This window comes from Oncorhynchus nerka, linkage group LG13 (assembly GCF_034236695.1).
Source record: "Oncorhynchus nerka isolate Pitt River linkage group LG13, Oner_Uvic_2.0, whole genome shotgun sequence".
Taxonomy (NCBI): domain Eukaryota; kingdom Metazoa; phylum Chordata; class Actinopteri; order Salmoniformes; family Salmonidae; genus Oncorhynchus; species Oncorhynchus nerka.
In genome coordinates, this window is record NC_088408.1 from 5621978 (window position 1) to 5645674 (window position 23697).

The 23697-nt window shown below is 43.4% G+C and overlaps 1 protein-coding gene across 1 annotated transcript in view; it reads right to left on the reverse strand.

The window, feature by feature from the left end:
* Positions 1-3551: 3551 nt before the first annotated feature.
* LOC115125153 (low density lipoprotein receptor adapter protein 1-like) overlaps positions 3552-23697 on the reverse strand; it is a 118770-nt gene continuing 98624 nt past the window's right edge. Inside the window, exons 4-9 of the mRNA XM_065026093.1 lie at positions 13378-13492; positions 12521-12593; positions 12010-12093; positions 10925-11046; positions 4978-5012; positions 3552-3675 (exon numbers count right to left, since the gene is read on the reverse strand). Of these exons, the coding sequence (XP_064882165.1) occupies positions 3552-3675; positions 4978-5012; positions 10925-11046; positions 12010-12093; positions 12521-12593; positions 13378-13492 (553 nt within the window). The remainder of the gene's footprint in view (positions 3676-4977; positions 5013-10924; positions 11047-12009; positions 12094-12520; positions 12594-13377; positions 13493-23697) is intronic.

Genomic DNA, 23697 nt, shown 5'->3' on the forward strand with positions numbered 1-23697 from the left:
GGTGGCTACCCTCCCCAGGACATGTTGGATACAGCACTAGGTTGTTGTTATGGGGTGGCTCCCCTCCCCAGGACATGTTGGATACAGCACTAGGTTGTTATGGGGTGGCTCCCCTCCCCAGGACATTTTGGATACAACACTAGGTTGTTGTTATGTTGGATACAGCACTAGGTTGTTGTTATGTTGGATACAGCACTAGGTTGTTGTTATGGGGTGGCTACCCTCAACAGGACATGTTGGATACAGCACTAGGTTGTTGTTATGGGGTGGCTACCCTCAACAGGACATGTTGGATACAGCACTAGGTTGTTGTTATGGGGTGGCTCCCCTCCCCAGGACATGTTGGATACAGCACTAAGTTGTAGTTATGGGGTGGCTACCCTACCCAGGACATGTTGGATACAGCACTAGGTTGTTATGGGGTGGCTACCCTCCCCAGGACATGTTGGATACAGCACTAGGTTGTTATGGGGTGGCTCCCCTCCCCAGGACATGTTGGATACAGCACTAGGTTGTTGTTATGGGGTGGCTCCCTTCCCCAGGACATGTTGGATACAGCACTAGGTTGTTGTTATGGGGTGGCTCCCCTCCCCAGGACATGTTGGATACAGCACTAGGTTGTTGTTATGGGGTGGCTCCCCTCCCCAGGACATGTTGGATACAGCACTAGGTTGTTGTTATGGGGTGGCTCCCCTCCCCAGGACATGTTGGATACAACACTAGGTTGTTATGGGGTGGCTCCCCTCCCCAGGACATGTTGGTTACAGCACTAGGTTGTTGTTATGGGGTGGCTACCCTCCCCAGGACATGTTGGATACAGCACTAGGTTGTTGTTATGGGGTGGCTCCCCTCCCCAGGACATGTTGGATACAGCACTAGGTTGTTGTTATGGGGTGGCTCCCCTCCCCAGGACATGTTGGATACAGCACTAGGTTGTTGTTATGGGGTGGCTCCCCTCCCCAGGACATATTGGATACAGCACTAGGTTGTTGTTATGGGGTGGCTCCCCTCCCCAGGACATGTTGGATACAGCACTAGGTTGTTGTTATGGGGTGGCTACCCTCACCAGGACATGTTGGATACAGCACTAGGTTGTTATGGGGTGGCTACCCTCCCCAGGACATGTTGGATACAGCACTAGGTTGTTGTTATGGGGTGGCTACCCTCCCCAGGACATGTTGGATACAGCACTAGGTTGTTATGGGGTGGCTACCCTCCCCAGGACATGTTGGATACAGCACTAGGTTGTTATGGGGTGGCTCCCCTCCCCAGGACATGTTGGATACAGCACTAGGTTGTTGTTATGGGGTGGCTCCCCTCCCCAGGACATGTTGGATACAGCACTAGGTTGTTGTTATGGGGTGGCTACCCTCCCCAGGACATGTTGGATACAGCACTAGGTTGTTATGGGGTGGCTACCCTCCCCAGGACATGTTGGATACAGCACTAGGTTGTTATGGGGTGGCTCCCCTCCCCAGGACATGTTGGATACAGCACTAGGTTGTTGTTATGGGGTGGCTACCCTCCCCAGGACATGTTGGATACAGCACTAGGATGTTGTTATGTTGGATACAGCACTAGGTTGTTGTTATGGGGTGGCTCCCCTCCCCAGGACATGTTGGATACAGCACTAGGTTGTTGTTATGGGGTGCCTACCCTCCCCAGGACATGTTGGATACAGCACTAGGTTGTTATGGGGTGGCTCCCCTCCCCAGGACATGTTGGATACAGCACTAGGTTGTTATGGGGTGGCTACCCTCCCAGGACATGTTCGATACAGCACTAGGTTGTTATGGGGTGGCTACCCTCCCCAGGACATGTTGGATACAGCACTAGGTTGTTGTTATGGGGTGGCTACCCTCCCCAGGACATGTTGGATACAGCACTAGGTTGTTATGGGGTGGCTACCCTCCCCAGGACATGTTGGATACAGCACTAGGTTGTTGTTATGGGGTGGCTACCCTCCCCAGGACATGTTGGATACAGCACTAGGTTGTTGTTATGGGGTGGCTACCCTCCCCAGGACATGTTGGATACAGCACTAGGTTGTTGTTATGGGGTGGCTACCCTCCCCAGGACATGTTGTATACAGCACTAGGTTGTTATGGGGTGGCTACCCTCCCCAGGACATGTTGGATACAGCACTAGGTTGTTATGGGGTGGCTACCCTCCCCAGGACATGTTGGATACAGCACTAGGTTGTTGTTATGGGGTGGCTACCCTTCCCAGGACATGTTGGATACAGCACTAGGTTGTTATGGGGTGGCTACCCTCCCCAGGACATGTTGGATACAGCACTAGGTTGTTATGGGGTGGCTACCCTCCCCAGGACATGTTGGATACAGCACTAGGTTGTTGTTATGGGGTGGCTACCCTCCCCAGGACATGTTGAATACAGCACTAGGTTGTTGTTATGGGGTGGCTACCCTCCCCAGGACATGTTGGATACAACACTAGGTTGTTGTTATGTTGGATACAGCACTAGGTTGTTGTTATGTTGGATACAGCACTAGGTTGTTGTTATGTTGGATACAGCACTAGGTTGTTGTTATGTTGGATACAGCACTAGGTTGTTGTTATGTTGGATACAGCACTAGGTTGTTGTTATGGGGTGGCTACCCTCTCCAGGACATGTTGGATACAGCACTAGGTTGTTATGGGGTGGCTACCCTCCCCAGGACATGTTGGATACAGCACTAGGTTGTTGTTATGGGGTGGCTACCCTCCCCAGGACATGTTGGATACAGCACTAGGTTGTTGTTATGGGGTGGCTACCCTCCCCAGGACATGTTGGATACAGCACTAGGTTGTTGTTATGGGGTGGCTACCCTCCCCATGACATGTTGGATACAGCACTAGGTTGTTATGGGGTGGCTCCCCTCCCCAGGACATGTTGGATACAGCACTATGTTGTTGTTATGGGGTGGCTACCCTCCCCAGGACATGTTGCCTTCCTCCTCCTGCTCTTCCTCTGCCGTCTCCTCTTCAGTCAGGCATACAAAGCTCCCCGTTAACCGGAGGACCCCCATTCATCTCCTCAAGTCCCCTGGGGGTCGCCCCCACGTACCACCCTACTGCCTCCTTCCATCCTAAAAAAGCCCCAGCTCTACTCCACAAATGTGGTGCCACCCCTGCACCCGTACGAGCAGCCCCCTCTAGGCAGACAGGGACAGAGTGAGGAACAGAGACAGGGATAGATATTTAGGAGGCAGGTACGGTGCCGGTGGGATTGCCAGCAGTAAGATTTCAGTTAAATTTCCAAACAGACAAGGTTGGTAGTTTTCAAATTATATGTTATTTTCTATTTTCAGACAAAACAAGAAATATAGTCAGAAATGTACAGAACCCAAAAGAACAGGTCAGAGTTGAAAGACATGTTTGTTCTGAATGTATCATTTGAAAGTGAATTTGGATGTTTAGAAAAGGTAGCATTGTATAATAACATTATATTTTGTAAACCAGCCTAAAATTGTTTTAGGGTTGCCTACTGCAGCTGAGGTAGCAAAAAAAAATACAAAATAATATTAGCTCGCATTTTCCAGATAGCATTTTCACCACCTAGTACACACCCCCTTGAAGTGCACGTTGTCAGGTAAACCTGAGAGACGCTGTTCCCAGGTCATGTTCTCCTGAATACTCAACCCGATCACACTGACCCAGTCGTTGAACACCAACCTGTTAGTTTGCCAACGTTCACGCAGGGCGTGACAAAGCCGTGTATGTTGTGTTATATGCCGTTAATAACTCACAAAAAGCTGTTTGTTTGCTGGAAAAATGATCTGGACATTTTCACCCCAGAAACGTGTCTTTTCAAAGCAATCTCAGATTGGGGCTTAAAATATGTTAATTGCAGTCATTTAGTTTAAAGAGCCCTGCCTAGATTTTTTATTTTACTAGGCAAGTCAGTTAAGAACAAATTCTTATTTTCAATGACTGACTTGAGATCAGTTGTAGTGGTGTATCGACTGACTTGAGATCAGTTGTAGTGGTGTATCGACTGACTTGAGATCAGTTGTAGTGGTGTATCGACTGACTTGAGATCAGTTGTAGTGGTGTCTGGACTGACTTGAGATCAGTTGTATTGGAAATTAAGGAAATTAAACTAAATGTAGCCAGCCAGGGTATATTTCCCTGGGTCTCTCTAGGAACAGTGGGTTAACTGCCTGTTCAAGGGCAGAACGACAGATTGTCAGCTCGGGGATTTGAACATGCAACCTTCTGGTTACTAATCCAACACTCTAACCACTAGGCTGCACCAAAGGATGTAGATGTAGAGAGAGCCAGGGAAATATACCCTGGCTGGCTATATTTTGTTTAATTTCCTTCATTGCCAATACAACTGATCTCAAGTCAGTCCATACACCACTACAACTGATCTCAAGTCAGTCCATACACCACTACAACTGATCTCAAGTCAGTCCGTACACCACTACAAATGATCTCAAGTCAGTCCATACACCACTACAACTGATCTCAAGTCAGTCCGTACACCATTACATGTACAACTGATCTCAAGTCAGTCCAGACACCATTACATGTACAACTGATCTCAAGTCAGTCCAGACACCATTACATGTACAACTGATCTCAAGTCAGTCCAGACACCATTACATGTACAACTGATCTCAAGTCAGTCCATACACCATTACATGTACAACTGATCTCAAGTCAGTCCAGACACCATTACATGTACAACTGATCTCAAGTCAGTCCATACACCATTACATGTACAACTGATCTCAAGTCAGTCCAGACACCACTACATTTATTTTTATTTTACTCTACTTTACCAACAGTTACTTTATTAAACTATTAGTGAATATTAGTGGATAGATGTGACCTTGATTTGCGGGGAAAGTTATCTGGAAATGTCAACCCAGAAACGTGTTTTTTTCATACAGTCTCAGGTTGAGGCTTAAAACATGTAAATAAATTATATTTGACAAACAACAGAATGTAAAACATTTTAAATATTACCTTGAGAACGCATCATCGAGGCCGTCCTCCACGTCCTGTGAATGAAAAGGGAACGAAGACAACCCCATGAGACAAAATGTACTGTAGTACAGTATCAATACAACCAGACAAAATGTACTGTAGTACAGTATCAATACAACCAGACAAAATGTACTGTAGTGCAGTATCAATACAACCAGACAAAATGTACTGTAGTACAGTATCAATACAACCAGACAAAATGTACTGTAGTACAGTATCAATACAACCAGACAAAATGTACTGTAGTACAGTATCAATACAACCAGACAAAATGTACTGTAGTACAGTATCAATACAACCAGACAAAATGTACTGTAGTACAGTATCAATACAACCAGACAAAATGTACTGTAGTACAGTATCAATACAACCCCATGAGACAAAATGTACTGTAGTACAGTATCAATACAACCAGACAAAATGTACTGTAGTACAGTATCAATACAACCCCATGAGACAAAATGTACTGTAGTACAGTATCAATACAACCAGACAAAATGTACTGTAGTACAGTATCAATACAACCAGACAAAATGTACTGTAGTACAGTATCAATACAACCCCATGAGACAAAATGTACTGTAGTACAGTATCAATACAACCAGACAAAATGTACTGTAGTACAGTATCAATACAACCAGACAAAATGTACTGTAGTACAGTATCAATACAACCAGACAAAATGTACTGTAGTACAGTATCAATACAACCAGACAAAATGTACTGTAGTACAGTATCAATACAACCAGACAAAATGTACTGTAGTACAGTATCAATACAACCAGACAAAATGTACTGTAGTACAGTATCAATACAACCCCATGAGACAAAATGTACTGTAGTACAGTATCAATACAACCAGACAAAATGTACTGTAGTACAGTATCAATACAACCAGACAAAATGTACTGTAGTACAGTATCAATACAACCAGACAAAATGTACTGTAGTACAGTATCAATACAACCAGACAAAATGTACTGTAGTACAGTATCAATACAACCAGACAAAATGTACTGTAGTACAGTATCAATACAACCCCATGAGACAAAATGTACTGTAGTACAGTATCAATACAACCAGACAAAATGTACTGTAGTACAGTATCAATACAACCCCATGAGACAAAATGTACTGTAGTACAGTATCAATACAACCAGACAAAATGTACTGTAGTACAGTATCAATACAACCAGACAAAATGTACTGTAGTACAGTATCAATACAACCCCATGAGACAAAATGTACTGTAGTACAGTATCAATACAACCAGACAAAATGTACTGTAGTACAGTATCAATACAACCAGACAAAATGTACTGTAGTACAGTATCAATACAACCAGACAAAATGTACTGTAGTACAGTATCAATACAACCCCATGAGACAAAATGTACTGTAGTACAGTATCAATACAACCAGACAAAATGTACTGTAGTACAGTATCAATACAACCAGACAAAATGTACTGTAGTACAGTATCAATACAACCAGACAAAATGTACTGTAGTACAGTATCAATACAACCAGACAAAATGTACTGTAGTACAGTATCAATACAACCCCATGAGACAAAATGTACTGTAGTACAGTATCAATACAACCAGACAAAATGTACTGTAGTACAGTATCAATACAACCCCATGAGACAAAATGTACTGTAGTACAGTATCAATACAACCAGACAAAATGTACTGTAGTACAGTATCAATACAACCCCATGAGACAAAATGTACTGTAGTACAGTATCAATACAACCAGACAAAATGTACTGTAGTACAGTATCAATACAACCCCATGAGACAAAATGTACTGTAGTACAGTATCAATACAACCAGACAAAATGTACTGTAGTACAGTATCAATACAACCCCATGAGACAAAATGTACTGTAGTACAGTATCAATACAACCAGACAAAATGTACTGTAGTACAGTATCAATACAACCAGACAAAATGTACTGTAGTACAGTATCAATACAACCCCATGAGACAAAATGTACTGTAGTACAGTATCAATACAACCAGACAAAATGTACTGTAGTACAGTATCAATACAACCCCATGAGACAAAATGTACTGTAGTACAGTATCAATACAACCAGACAAAATGTACTGTAGTACAGTATCAATACAACCCCATGAGACAAAATGTACTGTAGTACAGTATCAATACAACCAGACAAAATGTACTGTAGTACAGTATCAATACAACCAGACAAAATGTACTGTAGTACAGTATCAATACAACCCCATGAGACAAAATGTACTGTAGTACAGTATCAATACAACCCCATGAGACAAAATGTACTGTAGTACAGTATCAATACAACCCCATGAGACAAAATGTACTGTAGTACAGTATCAATACAACCAGACAAAATGTACTGTAGTACAGTATCAATACAACCAGACAAAATGTACTGTAGTACAGTATCAATACAACCCCATGAGACAAAATGTACTGTAGTACAGTATCAATACAACCCCATGAGACAAAATGTACTGTAGTACAGTATCAATACAACCCCATGAGACAAAATGTACTGTATGCATCAATGTGCATCGAAGATAACCTACAAATCGTAACATGACCTCCACATTCTGTGAGTAGAAACAGTAACCAAGACAACTACAAATCGTAACATGACCTCCACATTCTGTGAGTAGAAACAGTAACCAAGACAACTACAAATCGTAACATGACCTCCACATTCTGTGAGTAGAAACAGTAACCAAGACAACTACAAATCGTAACATGACCTCCACATTCTGTGAGTAGAAACAGTAACCAAGACAACTACAAATCGTAACATGACCTCCACATTCTGTGAGTAGAAACAGTAACCAAGACAACTACAAATCGTAACATGACCTCCACATTCTGTGAGTAGAAACAGTAACCAAGACAACTACAAATCGTAACATGACCTCCACATTCTGTGAGTAGAAACAGTAACCAAGACAACTACAAATCGTAACATGACCTCCACATTCTGTGAGTAGAAGCAGTAACCAAGACAACCCCCACATGACACTGTACACATCAATGTGCAGGCCAATATAACCTACAAACTGTAACATTTATAACAAAAAAGCGTTACCAGTATCAATTCTAGACACCTCCTCAGTGCACCATATTATGAAATAGCTTCACCCACATAGCTTCAAATCAATCAAATAGCGCAGTGATGTTTTTTTTTATTAAATCGGCGTCCCCACCCCACGGGACAGTTAAGCTAATGTAGGCTAATGTGATTAGCATGAGGTTGTAAGTAACATGAACACTTCCCAGGATGTAGACATATCTGATATTGTCAGAAAGATTAACAAGAATTTAAGTTAACTGCACTGTCCAATTTACAGTAACTGTTACAGTGAAAGAATACCATGCTATTGTTTGAGGAGAGTGCACAGTTATGAACTTGAAAATGTATTAATAAACCAATTAGGCACATTTGGGCAGTCTTGATACAACATTTTGAACCGATACGAAATGGTTCATTGGATCAGTCTAAAACTTTTCACACACTCCAGCCATCTAGTGGCCAAAATCTAAATTGCACCTGAGCTGGAATAATATATTATGGCCTTTCTCTTGCATTTAAAAGATGAGGGTACAATTTTTTTCTTTTTTTCTTTGTATTATCTTTTACCAGATCTATTGTGTTATATTCTCCTACATTAATTTCACATCACCACAAACTTCAAAGTGTTTCCTTTCAAATGGTACCAAGAACATGCATGTCCTTGCTTCAGGTCCTGAGTTACAGGCAGTTAGATTTGGGGATGTTATTTTAGATGAAAATGTTTTTTATTTTTTTTAAAGGTTGGATCCTTAAGAGGTTTTAAGTGAATTACCAAGAGCTGCAGAGCAGTATTTCATCTCTACACTGTTTTCAATCTCCACTGAGTGTACAAAATTGACGTTGTTCTGAGGGCGCGGGGGGGGCTGTTCCTAACGTTTGATACACTCAGTGTATATCAATATTTTAAATTAAATATTTGTTTGTTGATAATATTGGTTTGGGACGTACGGTCAAATTTAGAATATTAAAGGAGACATATTTAAGATACATCCTTTGGGAGACTTTTAATAAGTAATATTCAGTAAATAGAAAGAAAGAGAGTGAAGCGGGAAGGAAAGACAGAGAGCGACCAAACCAAATCATGAGAAAACACAAAGATAATTACTTGACACATTGGAAAGAATTAACAAAAAAACTGAGCAAACTGGAAAGCTATTTGGCCCTAAACAGAGAATATACAGTGGCAGAATACCTGACCACTGTGACTGACCCAAACTTAAGGAAAGCTTTGACTATGTCCAGACTCAGTGAGCATAGCCTTGCTATTGAGAAAGGCCACCGTAGGCAGACATGGCTCTCAAGAGAAGACAGGCTATGTGCTCACTGCCCACAAAATGAGGTGGAAACTGAGCGGCACTTCCTAACCTCCTGCCCAATGTATGACCATATTAGAGACACATATTTCCCTCAGATTACACAGATCCACAAAGAATTAGAAAAATAATCCAATCTTGATAAACTCCCATATCTACTGGGTGAAATACCACAGTGTGCCGTCACAGCAGCAAGATGTGTGACCTGTTGCCACAAGAAAAGGGCAACCAGTGAAGAACAAACGCCATTGTAAATACAACCCATATTTATGCTTATTTATTTTCCCCTTTTCACATCGTTACAACACTGTATATAAATATATAAACATACTTCACTTGCTTTGTCAATGTAAACATATGTTTCCCATGCCAATAAAAAAAACTTTAAATTGAATTGAGAGAGAGAGAGAGACTTTATAATGTAGTTGACAGACTAGTTGATGAGATGTGGTTGATCTAGTCTCCCAGTGAGGACACGTATCGGATGATGTGGAGTATTTAACATTCAAAGGGAAACTCTGCCACCTAGTGGCCAGGATATATCAACACAGCTGCATGACAAGTAACAACTCTTGTGTTTGGAGTAGAACATTCAACTAATCACTGATCCAGGGTCAGCTATCATAACTTGTTAAGTTTAGGATTTGTGAACCATAAACTAGTATTTAGGGGTGACCTCTACACCTTAATAATGTATATAGTATATGGCTGCTTCGAAAAGAACCCCACTACAGAGTTTTAAAGCCTGTAGTAGAGAAGACTTTTCCACCTCTATTTTAATCGAGGCCATGTCTAATGGGGACAGGGGAGAACTGGCCATCTGGCATTTCTGGCATGTGCCAGATGGGCTGGTACATTTGAAGCCTAGTGGGCCTGTTTGTTGTGCAAAATGATCATTATCTGGTTCATAATTGGGGGCCGGTGTATTAGAAATGCCATTGCCGATATTTGGTCTCAGTCCGCCGCAGAATGGGGTTCATGTCATTATCATCCGTTATCTCTAAACAACATCCTGGAACAGACCCAGGTTCTCATCCGTTATCTCTAAACAATATCCTGGAACAGACCCAGGTTCTCATCCGTTATCTCTAAACAATATCCTGGAACAGACCCAGGTTCTCATCCGTTATCTCTAAACAATATCCTGGAACAGACCCAGGTTCTCATCCGTTATCTCTAAACAATATCCTGGAACAGACCCAGGTTCTCATCCGTTATCTCTAAACAATATCCTGGAACAGACCCAGGTTCTCATCCGTTATCTCTAAACAATATCCTGGAACAGACCCAGGTTCTCATCCGTTATCTCTAAACAATATCCTGGAACAGACCCAGGTTCTCATCCGTTATCTCTAAACAATATCCTGGAACAGACCCAGGTTCTCATCCGTTATCTATAAACAATATCCTGGAACAGACCCAGTTCATCCTCAGAGGAGAATAAATACTGTTTGAGTCACATTAGGTGTGATAATGAGACTGGATAGACCAATCAGAGGCCTGGAACCCAAGGTCGCGACCTACCCAGGAGTCGTGTTTGATTGGTCGTTTCCGGGTGGGTTTGTTGCGGGGCGAGCTGAACGACATGGAGAAGAATGGCCGTCTCAGTTTCTCTTCCTTCTCCAGGGGCTGGTGCTTCTCTGAGTCTGAGAGAGAAAGAGGGGGAAGGAGCAAGGGAGGGAGGTTGGAGGAGAGAAAGAGAGAGAGAGGTAGAGAAGGGAGGGGAGAGGTAGAGATAAAGAGAGAGAGAGAGGTAGAGAGGGGAGAGGTAGAGATAAAGAGAGAGGTAGAGAGGGGAGGGAAGAGGTAGAGATAAAGAGAGAGGTAGAGAGGGGAGGGGAGAGGTAGAGATAAAGAGAGAGAGAGAGGTAGAGAGGGGAGGGGAGAGGTAGAGAAAAAGAGAGAGAGAGAGGTAGAGAGGGGAGGGGAGGGGAGAGGTAGAGAAAAAGAGAGAGAGAGGTAGAAAGGGGAGGGGAGGGGAGAGGTAGAGAAAAAGAGAGAGAGAGAGGTAGAGAGGGGAGGGGGAGGGGAGAGGTAGAGAAAAAGAGAGAGAGAGGTAGAGAGGGGAGGGAGAGATAGAGATAAAGAGAGAGAGGAGAGGTAGAGAGGGGAGGGGAGAGGTAGAGAAAAGAGAGAGAGAGAGAGAGGGGAGAGGTAGGGAGGGAGGGGAGAGGTAGAGAAAAAGAGAGAGAGAGAGAGAGAGAGAGTAGAGATAAAGAGAGAGAGAGAGAGAGAGAGAGAGAAAGAGGCTCATCTTTTGTTGTTCCCATTGACCCTGCGTCACAGGACAGAGTAGATCACTGAAAGCCCATGGGACATGGCCATCACAGCAGTGGAATTTTAATGACCTGAAACTTTCAACCGTAGTGATCAGACCAGTTCCCCGAGGCTTTACTGCGCCACTTTAGCAGAATCTCCAGCTGTCTCCCCTGAAGCCATGAGCACCGAGAGGAGAGTGGAGCAGAGAGTAGCTAAGTGACTTACCTCAAGCGCAGTGAGTGTGTCCTACGGAGGGGTCTACATCTGCAGACTCCCTGCCGTGCTAGAGTTGAGCAGCGAAAGGCAAGGTCAAGATCATATACAGCAAGAGTACCAGGAAGTTGACCTACCTGAGACACAGTGTGTGTTTGTCATCTCTGTCTGTCCATCGCTGACAGAACATGAGCAGCACGTCCTGGCCTTCTTACTTTTATCTGAGGACAGAGAGGAGAAGCAAAGAGAAGAGAAGACTGACCTTCAAGGGGAAGAATCTCTGCACACTTAGATCAACAGCATTAACAGCATTAATGATCTACCTTCCTGAGCTACTGTTAATAGTTAGTACTCACCTTCCTGATTTACTGTTAGAGTTAGTATTCACCTTCCTGATTTACTGTTAATAGTTAGTACTCACCTTCCTGAGCTACTGTTAATAGTTAGTACTCACCTTCCTGATTTACTGTTAATAGTTAGTACTCACCTTCCTGATTTACTGTTAATAGTTAGTACTCACCTTCCTGATTTACTGTCAGAGTTAGTACTCACCTTCCTGAGATAACGTTAGAGTTAGTACTCACCTTCCTGATTTACTGTTAGAGTTAGTACTCACCTTCCTGATTTACTGTTAGAGTTAGTACTCACCTTCCTGAGCAATCTCCCACAGGTCCAGAGCTACTTTGAAGGCCTGGGCTACTGTTAGCGTCACAGCCTGGGCCTGTCAATGACAGGACACAGAACCTCAGAGAATATCTATACCCATATCTACTGGGTGAAATTCCACAGTGTGCCATCACAGCAGCAAGATGTGTGACCTGTTGCCATGAGAAAAGGGCAACCAGTGAAGAACAAACACCATTGTAAATACAACCCATATTTATGCTTATATATTTTATCTTGTGTCCTTTAACCATTTGTACATTGTTAAAACACTGTATATATATATAATGACATTTGTAATGTCTTTACTGTTTTGAAACTTCTGTATGTGTAATGTTTACTGTTAATTTGTATTGTTTATTTCACTTTATATATTCACTTTATATATTATCTACCTCACTTGCTTTGGCAATGTTACCCATGCCAATAAAGCCCCTTGAATTGAATTGAATTGAATAGCGCACTCTGATTGGCTACATCTTCAAAGAACCTCAGGGAATGACACATGGCTCTGAACTATATCTCCAGAGTGAGGTCTACCATAGTTCAACTGGCCCTTACTGTTAAGAGTTTAAGCAAATACACAGTAAACATTATCATACGTGCACTACCCATTGTTACCACAAGATGGAGCCACACACGCCTTTTTCACTGCAGTCTGCATCTAAAGAGAGTAAGTTTGGTCTTCTATTGAAAATCCTGGTGTCTTATGAAGTCAGGCGAATAAAACTCCTTCATTTATTTAAGGTCTTATTAGTGACATTACTATCAAACAGGACTTTTAGATGATAACAGTAAGATTGCGCGTGTCTTTTAAAAAATGAAAACTGTTGCTCACTTACGATCTTCTTCTTGTGGCAGAGGAAAGCGTGGCACTCAAGTGTCTCATTGAAGTGACTCTGGGAAACGTAGGCAAACACCTTGTCCTGAGTTTTATCTGCTGTGCAGTAAGAGATTCTGCAGGAGGAGAGAAAAATACAACTCCCATCAACCAATGCGGTCTAGGATATGGAAGAACATGACATGGGAAAACATACCACAAACTTCACTGCAATGTCAAATAAAAACCTGACTTCATAAACACTCTCTGGAGTGATGAATCACGGCCTTTCGAGTGGAGCAGCGGTCTAAGTAATTGCATCGCAGTGCTGAGGTGTCACCACAGCCTCGTGTTCGATGTCTCACATCCGGCAGTGACCGGGAGACCCATGAGGCGGTAGCGTCCTCCAGGTTAGGGGAGGGATTTCCTTGTCTCATTGTCCTATAGGGACTCCTTGTGGTGGGCCGTGCGCCTGCAAGCTGACTTCGGGTCGTCAGTTGGACGGTGTTTCCTCTGACACATTGGGGTGCGGCTGGCTTCCCGGGTTAAGCCAGCAGTGTGTCAAGAAGCTGTACGGCCTGTCAGGGTCGTGTTTCGGAGGACGCATGGCCTCTTCCGAATCCGTACGGGAGTTGCAGTGATGAGACAAGACTGTAACTACAAAAAGGGGTAAAACATTTTTAATTTTTTTATGGAGTGATGAATCACGCTTCACCATCTGGCAGTCCAACAGACAAATCTGGGTTTGGCGGATGGAGAATGCCCCCTGCCCCAATGCATAGTGCCAACTGTAAAGTTTGGTGGAGGAGGAATAATGGTCTGGGGCTGTTTCATTGGTTTGGGTCCCTTAGTTCCAGTGAAGGGAAATCTTAATGCTACAGCATACAATGACATTCTAGATGATTCTAACTTTGTGGCAACAGTCCACATACTTTTGGTCATGTAGTGTATGTTGCCCATGCCAATAAAGCCCCTTTGAATTGAATTTAATAGAGAGAGAGATAGAGAGAGAGAGAGAGAGAGAGAGAGAGAGAGAGAGAGAGAGAGAGAGAGAGAAAGACAGAGAGAGAGAAAGACAGAGAGAAAGAAAGACAGAGAGAGCGAGAGAGACAGACAGAAAGACAGAGAGAGAGAAAGACAGAGAGAGTGAGAGAGAAATGCAGAGAGAGAGTGAGGGAGAAAGACAGAGAGAAAAAGACAGCGAGAGAGTGAGAGAGAAAGAAAGACCGAGAGAGAGAGAAAGACAGAGAGAGAGTCAGAGAGAAAGACAGAGAGAGAGAGAGAGAGAGACAGAGAGAGAGAGAGAAAGACAGAGAGAGAAAGACAGAGAGAGTGAGAGAGAGAAAGACAGAGAGAGTGAGAGAGAAAGACAGAGAGTGAGAGAGAGAAAGACAGAGAGAGTGAGAGAGAAAGACAGAGAGAGAGAGAGAGAAAGACAGAGAGAGAGAGAGAGAGAGAGAAAGACAGAGAGAGAGAGAGAAAGACAGAGAGAGAGAGAGAAAGACAGAGAGAGTGAGAGAGAAAGACAGAGAGAGTGAGAGAGAAAGACAGAGAGAGAAAGACAGAGAGAGAGAGAAAAGACAGAGAGTGAGAGAGAGAAAGACAGAGAGAGAGAGAAAGACAGAGAGAGTGAGAGAGAAAGACAGAGAGAGTGAGAGACAAATACAGAGAGTGAGAGAGAGAGACAGAGAGTGAGAGAGAAAGACAGAGAGAGTGAGAGAGAGAAAGACAGAGAGTGAGAGAGAAAGACAGAGAGAGTGAGAGAGAAAGACAGAGAGAGTGAGAGAGAAAGACAGAGTGAGTGAGAGAGAGAAAGACAGAGAGAGAGAGAGAGAAAGACAGAGAGAGTGAGAGAGAAAGACAGAGAGTGAGAGAGAAAGACAGAGAGAGTGAGAGAGAAAGACAGAGAGTGAGAGAGAAAGACAGAGAGTGAGAGAGAAAGATAGAGAGTGAGAGAGAGAAAGACAGAGAGTGAGAGAGAAAGACAGAGAGAGTGAGAGAGAAAGACAGAGATAGTGAGAGAGAAAGACAGAGAGTGAGAGAGAAAGACAGAGAGTGAGGGAGAAAGACAGAGAGTGAGAGAGAAAGACAGAGCGAGTGAGAGAGAAAGACAGAGCGAGTGAGAGAGTAAGACAGAGAGAGTGAGAGAGAGAAAGACAGAGAGTGAGAGAGAAAGACAGAGAGTGAGAGAGAGAAAGACAGAGAGAGTGAGAGAGAAAGACAGAGAGAGTGAGAGAGAAAGACAGAGAGAGAGAGAGAGAGAAAGACAGAGAGAGAAAGACAGAGTGAGAGAGAGAAAGACAGAGAGACAGAGAGAGTGAGACAGAGAGTGAGAGAGAAAGACAGAGAGAGAGAGAGAGAGAGAGAGAGAGAGAGAGAGAGAGAGACAGAGAGTGAGAGAGAGAGAGAGACAGAGAGAGAGAAAGACAGAGAGAGAGAAAGACAGAGAGAGAGACAGAAAGACAGAGAGAGAGAGAAAGACAGAGAGAGAGAGAGAGAAAGACAGAGAAAGTGAGAGAGACAGAGAGAGAGAGAGAGAGAGAGAGAGAGAAAGACAGAGAGAGACAGAGAGAGAGAGAGAGAGAGACAGAGAGAGAGAGAGAGAAAGACAGAGCGAGACAGAGAGACAGAGAGAGAGTGAGAGAGACAGGGAGACAGAGAGAGTGAGAGAGAGAAAGACAGAGAGAGACAGAGAGAGAGTGAGAGAGAAACAGAGAGAGTGAGAAAGACAGAGAGAGACAGAGAGAGTGAGAGAGAGAAAGACAGAGTGAGAGAAAGAGAGAAAGACAGAGGGAGAGAGAGAGAGAGAGAGAGAGAGAGAGAGAGACAGAGAGAGAGAGAGAGAAAGAGAGAGAGAGACAGAGAGAGAGAGAGAGAGAGAGAGAGAGAGAGAGAGAGAGAGAAAGACAGAGAGAGAGAGAAAGACAGAGAGAGAGAGAGAGAGAGAGAGAGAGAGAGAGAGAGAGAAAGACAGAGAGAGAGAGAGAGACAGAAAGAGAGAGAGAGAAAGAGAGAGAAAAAGAGAGAGAGAAAGACAGAGTGAGTGAGTGAGTGAGTGAGTGAGTGAGTGAGTGAGTGAGTGAGTGAGAGAGAGAGAGAGAAAATATGATGATAGTTTTATACTCCACTCTGCTCTTCCCAACCTGTTGCATATGCATGAGCAGCAGGCCAATCACAGCAGGGCGTGAGGGGGAAAACATGAATATTAATTAGGTATATATAGATCACAGATGGGCCAAAAAGAATGTGTCCCAAACCCCTACGGGTCCTAGTCAAAAGTAGTGCACTACATGTAAAAGAATAGGGTGCCATTTGGGACACAGACAGAACATGGAATACAGAGCAGAGCAGAGGAATAGGGTGCCATTTGGGACACAGACAGAACATGGAATACAGAGCAGAATACATTTGAGACAGAGCAGAGAGAAGCAGAGGAATAGGGTGCCATTTGGGACAGAGACAGAACATGGAATACAGAGCAGAGCAGAGGAATAGGGTGCCATTTGGGACAGAGACAGAACATGGAATACAGAGCAGAGCAGAGGAATAGGGTGCCATTTGGGACACAGAAGAACATAGAATACAGAGCAGAACAGAGGAATAGGGTGCCATTTGGGACACAGTCAGAACATGGAATACAGAGCAGAGCAGAAACAAACTGAACACATTAGCTTTACGGTCTTAAAAAAAAAAGAACTCCTTACGGAATCTTAAGCTGTCTTGTCAAAGATGTAAAACCTCTGAACAGGCTTAGGAAGAGATTCATTACCAGGGGCCACAGATTCTATCTGTCCATGTAATATTTTTTTTACGGTGATCTAAAAGACAAAACTGGTCCTATCAGCACTCCTACTCAATCTACATACATCTATTAAAACACAGTGTCACACGCAAATGAGAACCGAGCGAGAACGTTCTGGAAATGTTTCTTGTTATCTGCGTAACAATCAACCCCAGTTTCAACAACAGCCAATGAAAGGAGAAGGAAACAGAGAGTATTCATGTTCAAAACTGAACATTATGACTATAACTACTGTTCCCTGAAGGAGAGGAACCAGGTACAACATACTATTTTCAAAACTAAACATTATGACTATAACTACTGTTCCCTCCTCACCGCTCCTCACTGGAAGGCCCGCATCAACAATAGCCCAACAGGAACAACTTTCATCACAGAAGCCATCATCTCAGTAAGCGTAAGCACTGTTGTAAAGGCACTGTATGTCCCATCCTGGACACCCTCCATGGAGATAGAAAAAAGCAATACGAGAGTGAGTAACGGAATGCTCTGCTACCGAAGTCAGACAGATCTTTTTCTGGTTTCCTATGAAGTCTAGAGACTGAATCCGGGACAGTGGGATGGATGTGTGAAATACCGCTTGCCCCCTAGACTCCGCCTCCACCAACCAATCGGCTGTAATAGCTTGCGGCTCCTGAGCGTTTGTAAACTCTGAGGTGCTTGCTAAGGGCACGTAAGTCTAGAATGGGATGCAAAGTCCCGGCCCTTTTCAGAACCAAGAAATCCCGGCTGTACCAGCCATCCTGGATCTTCGACATAGGAACCACTCAGATTGTCTGTTTCTGGAAACAGGAGGATATTTCCTCCCTCAAAATGGGCACTGAGGCCTCTGGAACGAAACAAAATCTAATCTAATTTTACTCTTGTCACATGCGTCGAATATAACAGGTTTCGTGAAATGCTTACTTACAAGCCTATACAGCTCGTTGAGAGTGGTAAAATAGACGGCTACGAAACAAATATAGAGGAAAACTCTCTTGGTAGATCATGAGATACTCTACTTCGGGCAAGCAATACCTCAAGACTACCTTAATATAGAGGCATTGTGCACCAGCTGTTATTGACAAATAGACACACGCCCCCACTCCTCATCTTACAAGACATAGCTGTTCTGTCCTGCTGATGCACATGTCGTTGTTCAGCCACTATTGTAAAGTGGCTGTTCCACTGGATGTCATAAGGTGAATGCACCAATTTGTAAGTCGCTCTGGATAAGAGCGTCTGCTAAATGACTTAAATGTAATGTAATGTAAATGACTCGGTGAAACATAAGATATTACAGTTTTTAATGTCCCGTTGTTAGGATAGTCTCGAACAGCACTCATCCAGTTTATTCTCCGGTGAGTGCACGTTGGCCAATAGAACGGATGGTAGAGGCGGGTTACCAACTCGCCGACAAATTCTCACAAGGCACTGTCGTAGCTGAATCAGAATTAGTTAAGTAACATTGATAAATAAGATGCTTTATTATGCTTTACTAGGCATAATATGCTTATGTGAGATAGTCACTTGGGGCCCAGAGAGGGGAGAGGTCAGGATTGTCTTCATATTTGAATGTGTCTGTAACTATTCCTAAACCATGTGAAGGGCTCCACCATGTCTGTACTCTAGTCACTCCCTCCTTTTCCCATTGGGGGGGAGGAGTATGACAGTGTCTGGAACCATTGTATGTCCCCTCTGATGTTGCATGAATCTTGACCTAGTATATGACCTAGAGGCTCACTCCCCTCCGTGAGCTTGCCCAGGAGGGAGTGTATTTGAGATGGGAGTATCTAGAATTGACAATTGATATATGCCATTGGATGAGGTAATGTTTTGGTACTATGAAGTACCAAGAACGAGAAGTAGAACCTCGTCTGAGACCACTGAACGATAATTTATAGCTAATGCTATCTGGTTATGGGATACTCCTCTTTCAAGTAATAGGCCCTTTGTGAAGTTCCTAAGATCTGTGGTTTGTTACTGTGAGTTGAGAGGGGTGTATCTTGGCTATAAAAGATACTAAATATTATTTTGTAAGCACTCTCAGAATTCATTTATAGACACTGAATTGATCTGAGAGTCACAGGGTGAATCTCATATTATTAAATGATGAAGTTTCAGGGTAACTCTGACTGGTGTGTTGTTTGTAACTCTCATCATTTATTAATACAGGAAATTACCACGACAGCACCCTGATCTCTGCCCCCTGTATTTCCTTATTTTCTCCATGTGAATGACGGGGATTTGGGCCTTGTCTGGGAGCAACATTATCTCCTTCCTGTCTGACTCATGAAGAAAAAAATATTTGTCCAGTTCGAAGCTCTTTTCGGTCATAAGAGGCGGTAGCATCAACATTATGTACAAAATAAGCTGTAAACAATGCAAAACCACTGTACAAAATAAAATGCACAATTATTCCCATACCATTATTGCAGAGAATCAGACAAATGATGCTATCCCCTGCCTATTGGCTACATAGCTTATTCAAGTTTGTCTCAATTTATATTTTATTTAACCTTTATTTAACTAGGCAAGTCAGTTAAGAACAAATTCTTATTTACAATGACGGCCTATCACTAGACACCCCATATGAACTAATGAGCTACAGGCAGGATTCAGCATCGAAGCCCAGTAATGAGCCATCTATGGAGGAGGGCTGCCCCCTTGTGGACAGAGAACGAATCATCCAACTTGTTACCCCCAGATTGATATACCCCTTGAACCCTGTGAACATTGTATAAACTGCCTTAATTTTGCTGAACCCCAGGAAGAGTAGCTGCTGCTTTGGCAGGAGCTAATGGGGATCCATAACAAATACAAATACAAACACAAACACCATGGAACATGGGGTACCAGAGGGCCATTAAACATGGACAAGCTTCCAACACACGTTGTGCTTCTGTGACACTGTATAGCCTACATGAAGCACATCCCCATCATGGGCAGAGAGGGCAATGTCAGTCCAAGCTGCGAAAGGCAGCAATAAGGAGCACATTGTCTAGTCTGCCGGAAATTCACAAGAAGAAGTGGAGTGACTCAGCTGCTCGGTGTCGGGGGTCAGGGGGCTATTTTACTCATTGGAGGAGCACGCAAGCCCCGCTCTCTCTACTCCCTCCAACTCCAGGAATTGAAAATAGGAATGGGGTTGCCATATCGCCGGGGGGGAACGCTAATAAGCTACATTCACCGGAAGTTATGCATGCTAGCCAACATTAGCCAGGAGGCTCTTTAGTCTAAGCTAGGCTAGCTATCCTCTTTGACCACAGCACGGTCTGTTTAGAATAACCAAGTTTCTTAACGCTACGTATACTAAACAAGAGAGAGCTACCCAAGCAACTCCACTGTGGGGAGGCAGGAATAGCTAGTAGTAGCTAACTCGCCTAGCATGCTATGCAGTGCTTGTTAGCTAACCTGGTCCAGAAAGTTTACATTGGACCAGACCACCGAGGTGGGATCAGAAACCTTCTGGGAAGAGAGGCAAGCGGTGCTTAACCAAGACAGACACAGGTGGTGGGGGGATACCCACAGAACCTGGTAGCCCTCTTTCTTAGAGTAGCCTCCCGTAACTGACGATAGAGTGAGACACAGGAGCCGGGAGACATTTGACGGGCAGCCGGGAAAGAAAGTCACTATCGGAAACACAAAGCTCCCTAAAGAAAGCTACATGATTTTCAAGAGAACCTGCGCCACGGACTAGTAGGGGAACAGTCGTCCCCTAGTCTCACATAAAACTGATTGGAGAAAGGGCAGCCTGAGCATGCACAGAGCCGAGACGTATAAGACAACCAACGTGAGTATCTTTGAATCCATTGAGGCATGGTCGCGAACCCGGCTTGTTAGCCTTCGTCAATTTCGTTTGTGCTAGCTACTTATTGCTATAGCCAGGCAAACCAATTAGAGGAATAACTAATCGTTTGTGAATAGAAAACTTAAGAAAACCAAACAAACTTCAGCACACAATGGCCAGGGGGTTGCCTGACTGAAAGGGAAAACTATAGAACACATTACCGATCCTAGAAAAACAAAAATACCCATCCTGTAATAACACTATATAGACCACATTACCGATCCTGGAAAAAACATTATGGACCAGGTTCCCGATCCTAGAAAAAGAAATAGACTAAATTACTGATCCTGGAAAAACACTATAAACCACATTACCGATCCTGGAAAAAACACTATAGACCAATTAAACTCTTACTGTACCAGGTCCGGAGCCAGGTCTAAATCAGTCCCTGATTAGAGGGGAATCACCCACCTGGTGTCCCAGGTCTGTAAGTCGCTCTGGATAAGAGCGTCTGCTAAATGACTTAAATGTAAATGTAAATCAGTCCCTGATTAGAGGGGAATCACCCACCTGTTGTCCCAGGTCTAAATCAGCCCCTGATTAGAGGGGAATCACCCACCTAGTGTCCCAGGTCTAAATCAGCCCCTGATTAGAGGGTAATCACCCACCTGGTGTCCCAGGTCTAAATCAGGCCCTGATTAGAGGGGGGGGGATTAAAATAAGTTACAGAACTGGCTTTCAGGTCCAGAGTTAAGTTTGAGGGATATAGAACATATCACCGTTCCCTGTAATAACACTATAGACCACTGATCTATACCAGATCTATCTTTCAACGACCAATAACTATTGTAGCAAGTTAAGGCCATGGTGAGTGGTTGGTTTTAAAGGTGCGAATGTTTGTGTGTGTGTGTGTGTGCATGTATTTCGCTGTCTTTGTGTGTGTGTGTGTGTTTGTGTGTGTCTTCACTGCCTATCTAAAAGCAATCTAAACAAAGCTCACTAAAACATTCTGTTGGATGACAGCTCACAGCTTGCCAGTGATCCCTAATATATACAGTTTGTGTCCATAATGGCATCCCTCTTCCCTACATAGTGCACTACTTTTGACCACTATATAGCTAACAGGATGCCATTTAGGATGCAGACACACAGTGAATGCATTAGCTCTGTCATCTTTAAGTGGGCTAAAGGAAGCTACAGGAGATGGTATTGATTTAAACAGTCATCCCAAATGGCACCATATTTCCCTTTTATAGTGCACTACCAGCCTAGGAGTCTTGATCCAAAGAAGTGCACTATATGGGGAATACAGTGCCATTTGGGATGCATCCTTAAGCTTCTGCCTTTAAAGCTGAATGTTGGAGGTTACACGTGCGCACGTGCACGTGCACAAATACACCCACACACAGGCTACGGATATAAAATAGCTATGTATATTAAGTGAACATCAGAGGCAGAGCACTGTACAGTGTTTAACCCCATCTCTCCGTAGTCTTCTGGCTTATTATAAACCCTTTAGTCACAGCTGTGTGCAGGTTGGACAAACCAGACGAGAACCATTTCAATTAGCATTCCTTTTCAATCCAAACTGGTAAACTGGAACAAAGGCAAAACAATATTCGTTGCGGTGTGATAGTGTGTTTGAAATCATATTCAGTTGCCATAACGGTCAGTTGATGGTACTCTGATGCTTCAGAGGCTGTTGATTGCCTACTGAGGCTGGCTCTAGCTAGTTAGCTCCGTTCTGTTCTAGCTAGTTATCTCTGTTCTGTTCTGTTCTAGCTAGTTAACTCTGTTCTGTTCTGTTCTAGCTAGTTAACTCTGTTCTGTTCTAGCAAGTTAGCACTGTTCTGTTCTAGCTAGTTAACTCTGTTCTGTTCTGTTCTAGCTAGTTAACTCTGTTCTGTTCTGTTCTGTTCTGTTCTGTTCTAGCTAGTTATCTCTGTTCTGTTCTAGCTAGTTAGCTCTGTTCTAGCTAGTTATCTCTGTTCTGTTCTAGCTAGTTATCTCTGCTCTGTTCTAGCTAGTTAGCTCTGTTCTGTTCTAGCTAGTTATCTCTGTTCTATCTCTGTTCTGTTCGAGCTAGTTAACTCTGTTCTGTTCTGTTCTAGCTAGTTATCTCTGTTCTGTTCTGTTCTAGCTAGTTATCTCTGTTCCGTTCTAGCTAGTTATCTCTGTTCTGTTCTAGCTAGTTAGCTCTGTTCTGTTCTAGCTAGTTAGCTCTGTTCTAGCTAGTTATCTCTGTTCTGTTCTAGCTAGTTATCTCTGCTCTGTTCTAGCTAGTTAGCTCTGTTCTAGCTAGTTATCTCTGTTCTGTTCTAGCTAGTTATCTCTGCTCTGTTCTAGCTAGTTAGCTCTGTTCTAGCTAGTTAGCTCTGTTCTGTTCTAGCTAGTTATCTCTGTTCTATCTCTGTTCTGTTCGAGCTAGTTAACTCTGTTCTGTTCTGTTCTAGCTAGTTCTCTGTTCTGTTCTAGCTAGTTAACTCTGTTCTGTTCTAGCTAGTTATCTCTGTTCTGTTCTAGCTAGTTCTCTGTTCTGTTCTAGCTAGTTAGCTCTATTCTGTTCCAACTAGTTGTTCTGTTCCAACTAGTTAGCTCTGTTCTGTTCTAGCTATTAAGTTATGTTCTAGCTAGTTAGCGCTGTTCTGTTCTGCTCTAGTCTGTTCTACTCTAGCTAGTTAGCTCTGTTCTGTTCTACTTTGGTGTGTTCTACTTTGGTCTGTTCTACTCTAGCTAGTTCTCTGTTCTTTTCTACTCTGTTCTGTTCTAGCCAG